The sequence below is a fragment of the Austrofundulus limnaeus genome, unplaced genomic scaffold (assembly GCF_001266775.1).
Source record: "Austrofundulus limnaeus strain Quisiro unplaced genomic scaffold, Austrofundulus_limnaeus-1.0 Scaffold343, whole genome shotgun sequence".
Classification (NCBI taxonomy): Eukaryota; Metazoa; Chordata; class Actinopteri; order Cyprinodontiformes; family Rivulidae; genus Austrofundulus; species Austrofundulus limnaeus.
Window position 1 is genome coordinate 181,664 of NW_013952745.1, and position 9,880 is coordinate 191,543.

At 39.3% G+C, this 9,880-nt stretch overlaps 3 protein-coding genes across 3 annotated transcripts in view; 1 reads left to right on the plus strand and 2 right to left on the minus strand.

The window, feature by feature from the left end:
* LOC106527791 (leucine-rich repeat-containing protein 2) overlaps nt 1-7,073 on the minus strand; it is a 20,499-nt gene extending 13,426 nt beyond the window's left edge. Inside the window, exons 1-6 of the mRNA XM_014022780.1 lie at nt 6,852-7,073; nt 6,488-6,660; nt 6,302-6,412; nt 6,118-6,220; nt 5,919-6,042; nt 5,630-5,754 (exon numbers count right to left, since the gene is read on the minus strand). Coding sequence (XP_013878234.1) covers nt 5,630-5,754; nt 5,919-6,042; nt 6,118-6,220; nt 6,302-6,412; nt 6,488-6,658 — 634 coding nt within the window. The 5' untranslated portion in view covers nt 6,659-6,660; nt 6,852-7,073. The remainder of the gene's footprint in view (nt 1-5,629; nt 5,755-5,918; nt 6,043-6,117; nt 6,221-6,301; nt 6,413-6,487; nt 6,661-6,851) is intronic.
* On the minus strand, nt 3,954-4,952 carry LOC106527794 (8-oxo-dGDP phosphatase NUDT18; the record flags this gene model as incomplete). Its single annotated transcript, XM_014022782.1, is given in 1 exon segment — nt 3,954-4,952. A coding segment is annotated over 1 exon segment (321 nt). The 3' UTR covers nt 3,954-4,529.
* A 425-nt stretch (nt 7,074-7,498) lies between the features above and the next one.
* sdhaf1 (succinate dehydrogenase complex assembly factor 1) lies at nt 7,499-8,951 on the plus strand. Its single transcript, XM_014022784.1, has 2 exons — nt 7,499-7,669; nt 8,376-8,951. Exon 2 carries the CDS (start codon nt 8,479-8,481, stop codon nt 8,725-8,727), a length of 249 nt encoding a protein of 82 aa, XP_013878238.1. The 5' UTR covers nt 7,499-7,669; nt 8,376-8,478; the 3' UTR covers nt 8,728-8,951.
* The last annotated feature ends 929 nt before the right edge of the window (nt 8,952-9,880 follow it).

Genomic DNA, 9,880 nt, shown 5'->3' on the forward strand with positions numbered 1-9,880 from the left:
ACCCGGTTCTAAACCCGACTCTAGGAACTGATAATTGTGTGTGATACGTGTGACCGGCCAGAGGCTGGAAGAATGTGCTGCGGGGAGGTGAGGTGATAATCTGCGAGCGATGAGTGATGGAAGGCGGCAGGCAGCTCGGGTCCAGCCGGGAACGCTTTTAGAACTTATTCTGGTCCGGACCTGCAGGTCCCGGGTCCTCCGGTGAGTCAGGCTGCTGGAGAAGAAGGACTGATGTCGAGTCGGGTCTGTAACAGCTGTTTGGATCCAGGGTCTGGTTCTGTGATGGAACAAAGACGGACCGGAACACCCAGAGCTCTGACTTCTTTCTTCACCAGGACCGACCGGAACTACGTCCTCATTACTGATGAGGAGATGTGGGTCCACCTGCCCTGACCTCGTCCTGACACACATCAGACTTTCTCCTCGTTGGTTTAAACAGGTTGTTTCTACGGAAACACAACTCCGCAACTCAAAATAAAAAACTGTCTAATGGTATGTCACAATTATGAGTTTCAAGTCACAATTATGAGATTCAAGTCACAATTATGAGATTCAAGTCACAATTATGAGATTCAAAGTCTAAATTATGACTTTGAATCTCATAATTGTAACATATCATTAGACAAATTATTTATTTTGAGTGGCAGAATTGTGCTTCCATAGTTTTCAGCTGTTTGCTGCTTATTTTGTTTTATTTTGATTTATTTCCTGTTTTTAATTTTTATTCAGTTTGGTCTTTATTTTTATCTCTGCTGCAACAAAACAATTCCAACACTAAAGGCATAAAATCATCTCATCAGATCAAACATGATCTTTTCTCTGATTTTATCAGATGAAGTTTGACCAAACTTTTTGTTTGTTTACTTTTGAATCGGTTGTTTACGCAGACACGTGTTGACCAACAGAGATCAAAGGGTGTGCGTCATGCCGAGGGGTCAAAGGTCATCCTGGGGGTCCGGGTCAGTATGTTAACGAGTCCTCACAGAGACACAGAAACACTCGTCGGGAGTGTTTGTGTGTGAAACCTGACGCTCGCCGTCAGCTGTCCTCGCCCTCCTCTTCCTCACCTTCCTGTGGCGTTTCCGGATTATTCCATTTGTTCTTTTAGCTGCTGCTAATCCTCCTGACCCCAGTACAGTCAGACACGTACGGCAAGCCAGGAGCGACACAAATACGCCGCCTTTACAACTTTTAATACACCGTTTTATGAGTCAGGGTGTCGTATTTTAGAGTCCTGACTGAGAAAACAGTGTTTTTTACATGTTTTTTTTTTTCAATTTTATTTCACAATAAAAAAATCATGAAATAAAAAGAGAAGAATAAAATAAAATAAAAAAATAGTAGTGTCATATATATTACCAAAAAAAAAAAAAAAAAAACAGATGTGAAGGAGAATTGCCCCCCAAAAAAAACCCTCAAGGGGCTTAACAAGCAGCAATCTCCGAAAAAGAAATAACAAAAATTACATAAATTTAAAAAATCCATACATTACAAAAAAATAAAACACTATATAAACAGAAAATAAAGAAAAAAATTACTTTCAGTAATCAAACCCATAAGGGAAACCAGAACAACTAAAGAGTAACAATCTGATTCTTCACTTAAAAATCTCTTAAACGTCCATAAGAGATCCTGACTGTTCCACATCTGAGCCTCTGTATAAAACACTAAACTGTGTCTGAGTTGTACCACAGTAAGGAGGTCTAATAAGACAATTAGTTGAATACTGATAAAATTCGTTATTAAAAGTAAAAATGTTACAAAAACGCTGGGGAAGTAACTTTTTTATAGAACTATAAACAAATAAAGCAATTTGAAGTTGATTCACTTGGTAAACACTAAGAATATTTGCCTGAGAGGGAAGTCTACGATTTACACAAATATTATTCTTAAAGCTCGCTTCTGAAGTCGAAAAACAGATTCCAGTTTGGTTGGATGGTACTAGCCCAAGCAATATTATAGTAATTTATATATGGGTACAACATGGTATAATACAACATAGTTGCAACTTTTTTATTAATCAGATGCCGTATTTTCTCTAATATTCCAACCACTCTGGCTACTTTTGTACTTACAGCACTAATATGAGGTTTCCAGCATAAAGAATCATCTATTATAACACCAAGGAAACGAGTGGATTTAACACTGATAATCAAAATATTATCAATTTGTATTTCATTGTAGATTTAAACATATTAGACTCAATACCAAAAAATATATTTTTTATGTTAAGTGGCAATTTATTTGACTTAAACCAAGTGGATAACTTGTCAAGTTCTTCATTAATGACCTTTATTAAAATTTCTGGGTTTTTATGAGAATAAAACACACTTGTATCATCAGCAAATAAAATTTTTGAAAGAGAGGTCATTAACATATAATAAAAACAACAAGGGACCCAAAATGGAACCCTGTGGTACGCCGCACTGAAGGGGAAGAGGTTGGGATTCTACCCCATTATAGTTTACAGTTTGATACCGGTCTGAAAGATAACTCCTGAACCAAAGTAATGATTTGTTTCGTAAAACATAACGTGAAAGTTGTTTTTAACAGAATGACATGATTTACAGCATCAAATGCTTTTGAAAGATCCAGGAAAATACCTACAGTGTTTTCTTTTCTATCGTTTGCTTTAGATATTTCTATCGAAAAATGGACAATATTTTATTAGCTGGCCACGTGCTAAAAAAGCTGTATTTGTGTCCCTCCTGGCTTGCCATAGACACAGAACCACCACAGCCCGACTCAGCACAACTTCTCTTAGAGCCACTGAAAGTTAGGTTTCTGTAAAAAAAAATAAACGAGTAGAACTTCACTTCATGAACGACTCCGAGCGAAGAAAATGTGATACAAGATGGCCGCCACGGCTAATCAACATGAAACCTGCTTTAACGTGAGCTAAAAGTGGGCGTGGCCATCACAGCTCTGACCCGTCCCGACCCGACTCTGTGTGTGTTTTCAGGCTGAGGCAGGAGTGGCTAGTCCGCCTGGAGAACCGGAACAAACACCTGAAGACCCTCAACGACAACTTCGTCAGCAAGGTGAAGATGGAGACGTCAGCTGATCAGACATGAGCCAATCAGAGGGGAGCTGCTGATTTTAAAGAAATAAAACGAGTGTTGGACAAATAAACTGGGAGTTCTGTGATTTATTGAAAAGCTGAGTCAGCACTTCCTGCTTTGATTTGTTTTTTATAATCTAACTTCTGCAGACTTTGTTGGTTTTTAGCTGTTCTTTAAAAACGTTCGGCTCGTTCGGCTGTTTTTTGTCTTTCTGTGTTATTTTTAACCAGTTTTAGCATCTTTTAGCTTTCAGCTGTTCTCTCTACAGTGAGTCCTCTGGTGGTTATTTATCATCAGCTGTGGTTTTTAAAACATCAGAGAAATTTATTAAATTTTTGTTTGTTTTCAGAAACACAAACTGACCGAGAGACTAAAGATCATGATTAAACTTTAAATCATCAACATGTCTTTTTTCTGTCTGACTCAGGTCAAAGGTCAGAGTTTGATTTTAAAAAAAGTTCAGAAACAAAAACTGAAACTGAGAGAAAAATTAAAGTCCGAAAGAAAAAAGTTAAAAATAAAAACAGACTGGATCAGGAGTTTAATAAAGTTATAAATAGTTTATTTTATTTCTTTAATATTCTCATCAGTATTGTGTTTACAGCTCCGGTCCAATCAGAATGAAGTGTTTAAATAAAGTGCAACATGCGTGTTAATTCATGCAAGACATAAAAAATAACTTCAAATCTGCATCTGTAAACATGATTAAATCTTATTTTTTCTCTTTTTTATATTTAATTCATCTTTTTTATATTTAATCTGAAGTTGTATGGAAAAGGATTAGGGCCACTGAAAAAATAAAAACAGGAATTCTGACTTTAATCTCAGAGTTCAGACTTTAATCTCAGAATTCTGACTTTAATCTCAGAATTCTGACTTTWWTCTCAGAATTCTGACTTTAATCTCAGAATTCTGACTTTAATCTCAGAGTTCTGAGAAAAAAGTCTGTGGAAGTTGTGTTGCTGTAATGAACTTTACTTTAAATACTTGATGATTCTCCAGTTAGCAAAATAATCCCTCTGACTTGTTTTTTATTAAAATGACTAAAATCTTCTTGTGTTATAAATAAATATACTGAAGGTTCTAAAGTTGAGGCTTGTTTTCTTTGATTAAATTGTATTTTATTATTGAAGGTTTCAGATAAAACCTTTTAAAGCTGTAAAATCGTGAACTTGTTGTTAAAAGCTGTCATGTTCCCACAGGAACGTGTTCATGTTTCACTAACTGGTGATAAACGTGTAAACCAGTTATAAACGTGTAAACCAGTTATAAACGTGTAAACCAGTTAAAAACTAACCTGTTTGATTCTGTGAACTGGTTGGTTTTTAACTCAGAAAACTTTTAAACTCATCTTTTAAAGCGACTCGTGCTGATTCCAACAGCTCAGCTCAGAGAGATAAAATCAGGGTCCAGTTTGACCTGAGCAGGAAGTTCTTTAGCTCCTTTCACAATAAGAGTCCTGTAACTTCAGTACAGGCTGTGGATTGGGACCAGGGAGGAGTTTCTGCTCATCTCCAGCAGTTTCCCTCTCAGCTCTGGTTTCTGCACCTCCACCCAGATATACCGCGGGTTCTCCACGGGGGGAGGTGTCGCCGCCGCCGCCGGCCGCTCCACCTTCAGCCCGTCCTCGTCGCGCCCCACGCGGTCCGGCACCAGCGCCACCAGGGTGTTGAGGCACACGCCGTCTGTCCTGCCGTGCTGCCGCCCGTTGTGCTGCACGCTGAACACGCCCAGCGTGTTGACCTCGTGGTCCGGGTAGGACGACGGCACGGCCTCCTGCGCCACCATGTTGGCCGCCCAGGTCACGGCGTGCGTCTTCAGCGCCGCCGCAGTGGGGAGGTGGGGCAGCGGGACTGTGGGACAGGAAGCAGACGTTTCCACCAAAATAAATTTTAGATGAAGAGTCAGAGTGCCACCCTACTGCCCTCTGTGACGTGTGGATTCAGTCGAAGTGCACATAGTGTTGGAGTGCGAAGGTTACAAGTGTGCAAAACAACTGAGAACTGGGACGGTACACATTACATCATCAACCTGCGCCWCTGCGTCGTAACTGCGACATCCAACATGGCACCAGAACAAAGACAGAAAATTAGATTATTACATTTTTTTGTCTACATAATTTAAGCCATTGATAATTATTTGATGCAATCACGGGATTTGAGTTGAATCTAAATCATTTTTGATTAAACTGGGAAATTTTCAACCACATTTCTGTAATCCTCAGGGCTACAAACTATTTTATACGTAATAATAAATTCCCTTTTATCATTTATCAAATGAAAAATGGCCTATATTAGTTTTTCCACCCTTCCATGAATTTTGATTTTCTTCTTCTGCGGTCTGCATTTTAATTCCAGACGTCACATGCAGCAATGAATTGTGGGTAATACACTTCACTGAAGTCCGCAAATATGCAGACTTCACGGGAGGGCGGAGATAGTACCATAAATGGGCAGGGCTAAGGGCAGATGAGGAGAATGTGGGACACACTGCTCACTCAAACCCTTCAACATGAACGAGGGTGGGACGGTGGGAAGGTGGGTACTGGGACGGGGCCAGAGTCTTACCTCGCACCAGCAGGACCCAGATCTGCTCTGTGGCGCCGACAAACACCAGGACCAGCCTCTGGATCACATGACGGCAGCTCAGGTCCAGAGGGAGAGTGACAGGATGCCAGGGATTCCTATGGTACCTGAAGGCAGCACAGTCAGAGCTGAACCTGTCCTCTGCTCAGGAATCATTTTATGTGTTTTAGAAGTTTTAGGAGCTTTTCTCTTCTTCTGTGTTTTTATTCTAACGTTTTACAAACACACACTAATTTACCTGCTACACACAAACACAAGCTCATCGTCCTACTTGAGTCCGTATTCCATGAGACGAAGGATGTCCCGTCCTCTGAGGGGGAGGGAGGACTCTCTGTCCCACCAGGAGGCCTGAAGAGACTCCTGATCTGCTGCCGACAGGGTCTTCAAACTTCCTCCTGGTGGAGGGGGAAACGCCTGTGAGACACACCTTCAGGCTCCGCCCCCTAACCACAACACCTGCGACCTCTGACCTGTCACCCTGGCTGTGAAGATGAAGCGGATCCACTGAGGTCCCTGCTCCTGGATGAGCAGCAGTGTGATTGGCTCGCAGTCCAGCCCCGCCTCCTCCTTCACCTGCGGTTCGCACAACGCAGCGGTTCTCACAGGAAGTTCACAAAGTGTCAAACCAACAACAGAGGCGCGTTTGTTCCTCACCTCCCTCCTCAGCGCCTCCTCCAGGCTCTCCCCCACCTCCACCCTCCCTGCAGGGAGGTACCACTGCTTGTAGCAGTCCTGCTTGGCCTCCTGCACCATCAGCACCTCCTCCTGCAGCGGACAGACGACTCACACCATCACTCGAGGACCGACCCACCAGCCGTTCCCGGCTCGGCGTGGGCTCACCTTGTCGTTGAAGATGACGCCGCAGACGATGTAGGTGACGTTCTTCCTCAGAGCGGCGGGCTTGCTCAGCTCCAGGCCCACGTCGCAGACGCCCACCTCTGAGCCCTGGCCGCTCAGCAGCCTCTCCACCTGCTCCTCCACCTGCCGCTGCTCCTCCGCCGTCACCTTCATGTCTGCAGGAGAACAGACGCACCTTACCGAACCTTTCAAAACTTCTGTTTTAACATTAAAAAATTGATCACTCTAAAATATTACTAACCAATGTCAACACTTTATGAGTTTATTAAGACGTAGTTACTTATTTATTAATCATGTGTAAAGTGCATGGACCTATGACTGCAGCGTTTGAACAAACACAACTCACCTGGTAAATATTAAGCAGGTGGAACCACAAAACAAACTGATACATATATAATGTTAAACATTACAGCAGATTATTTTATGTTTTAGTTTAATTTAGTACAACTAACTAAGTTCTGTTATCAGATATTTGAGATGAAACATAAAATCTGTTTGTTGATCATATTTTAAAACATCTTCTACTATCTTTTAGTTTAGATTTTACTTTTTATTTTACCATCCTGGTAAAAACAGTCCTCCGTTACTTCACAGCTTGCTAACAGGAAAGCTAACCGCTAGCTAACAGGAAGCTAACTTTATCGAAATAAAAACAGAAAAATATTTCAAGTTTATAAATAATCTGTCGATTTGAAACATTTAACATTTATTTAGAAAAGTTTCATCAACATGAACCACAAACGTACCTGGGTTTGTTTATTTTAATAAAATCCGATTTTTGTTTTTGACGGAAAGTCAAAACGGAAGTGAACGCAAATCCATTTCCGGTATTGATTTTTTTAATTTAATTTTTATTTATTTCATAAAATAATATATAATATTTGAACAGTGGTAAAATCCTTCGTCTAAACTTAAAAAATATTTCGTGGTGTTATGATTTCTGAATGAATATTTTATCTTGTTGCGTTTTACCGGAAGTCACGTGTTTTGTAGTTTTCATGTCCGCTTCGCTGCTGCGCTCTGAGCTAAGGTCACGCTGCCGCTTATAGAACATAGTTTTACGTTAATATTTGCTATTTAAGAGTTGTTTCTTTGTTAAAGTGACTTAAATAAATGGTTTGACTTGATAAAACTGCTTTGAATCAGGAAACATCTGTGGTACAGGTGAGGTATCCATCTTTGGTTGTTTTGTTCATATTTTATGCACTGGTTGTGTCTTACTGTAACATTTATTTTCATCACAAAAGTTCTAGGACCACCAGACCAGTTATTTCTTTATACAGTATTTAGATATAATCTATGGAAGAGCATTGCATTCACCAAATAAAAAAAAATTAGGACTCTTGATCTCACAGTTATGAGAAAAGATGTCATAATTACACAATTACGAGATCAGGGTCTCATAATTATGACATCTTATCTCATAATAATGAGATCAGGAGTCATTTTTTTAATTAGGTGAATGCAATGCTCTTCCATAATAATCAGATTATCTTGTAATCTTAATATAATCTGAATGATGCTGTTATGGTTCACCTTGTTGTTGTAAGGAGTATTTTCTGTTTGTTAAAATACATTATTTTTTGGTCTTTTTTTTTATAAATGAAATATAGAATTTTAAATATGTTTTGTCCTTGTCAAAGCCAAACCAAACAAAATGACAGACACTGCAGCTAAAGTTTAAATAAAAACACTTAAAGTTCTTCAGAAAGTCTGGAGAACTTTTGACAAAATAAACACTTTAAACAATTAGAAGAAAATCTGTTTGCTTGGAAGTAAATGTACACGAGGACCACATCAGGACTTTTTCTACAGAGCTTGTGTATGTTTTTGTGCCGTCGTCTCAACTTGTTTTGTGTTTTTCCTGCAGGAAAACGTTTCATGGTGACGTTCTGAAACATCTGCTGCAGCTGGGAGCAGCTCCTGCTGACGTCATGTCTCCATCAGGACCTGTCCTCTGATCACATTCTTCGATGTCGCGGCACAGCCGGCTGCAGAAGCAGGTCCTGGCTCTGTACCGCCAGTTCCTGCGAGCCGGGAAGGACAAGCCGGGCTTCGTCCCCCGAATCCGTGACGAGTTCAGGGAGAACTCTCGTATCAAGAAGTCGGACGTGATGCACATCGAGTATCTGTACAGGCGAGGCCAGAGGCAGCTGGAGCAGCTGAGGGATGTCAACACCAAACAGCTGGGCTCCTTCTCTAAACCTAAGGAGCCCAGCTGAGACCACCAGACCTCTACAGACCCCTACAGACCACTAAAGACCTCACAGATACCTCTAAAACATTTTACCAACCTGCTGCGTTCACGGTGTGGAGAAACCATTCTGTTGTAGACTTTATAACAACATTAGGACTCATATAAACAGAGAAACAACTGTCTGACATGTGGACTAATTAAAATACTTGAACCTTTTATTTCATGAATAAAAATGATCATTGTAATCAATTCTGTATTTTTCAAAACGATAGTGACGTTCCCCACATACGTTACCAATTTAAAAAATACAAACTTTTTTAATAACAGTAATTGTAATAAATATCAATACAATTTTTTAAAACTAAAACTTTTTTGGATTATTTATGGTGAATATATAACTTAAAACCAGACCATCAGTTTTAGTTTTGGTTCTCTTAGTCCAGCAGTGTTAACGGATATGACTTTAGGCCTAATATAAACATTAGTAGAAAATAATAGTTTTCTATTTAATATAAGAATGTCGCGTATTTATGTGTTTTGTTATTTTTGAATAAATATTTTTAAATAAAAATTTTAAATGAATGATTTTGTTGGAAATAAAATTTCATGTTATTACACTGTGTTCTGCAGCAGGGGGCGCTGCTGCTCTTTGATCAAATTAACCAACGAAGAAGAAAAAGTAAACAGGAAGTCATTAATTTCGACGAAGATTTCTTGTTTTTGGTATTTTTCGCGTTAAACGGTGATTTCCAGCTGCAATTAACAGCTGTGTCTCGCTTATAAGATTTAATTTTATTCCTAATATCATAAATAATTTAGTATTTTCTGTTAGGTTTTGTTATCGCTCCGCTTTTTGGCCATGTCCGGTTCTGGAGGCCAAATGAGCAACGCGCAGTTGTTTCAGCAGGTAAAGAAAAACAACAAATAATGTAGATTATTTCAGTTTTTTAAAATGATCAAATTATAAAACAAACTGCTTAATGTCAAATTAAAAACAGTGTCGGTTGATGTGAACTGTGAGGTGCTGTTTGTAAAGTTACAGTTAATAATTACCACCAATATTTTTGTTTTATTTAGACTTTTATAAGTAAAAAAGAACAGATTTATTTTTCAAAGTCAGTTTTTCACCATATGATTCATACATTTATAAATGTCATAGTTTATAAACTAAATATTTC

Bases quoted from the DNA above. Each gene is read 5' to 3' on its own strand.
- sdhaf1 (XM_014022784.1), top strand. From the start codon at position 8,479: ATGTCGCGGCACAGCCGGCTGCAGAAGCAGGTCCTGGCTCTGTACCGC.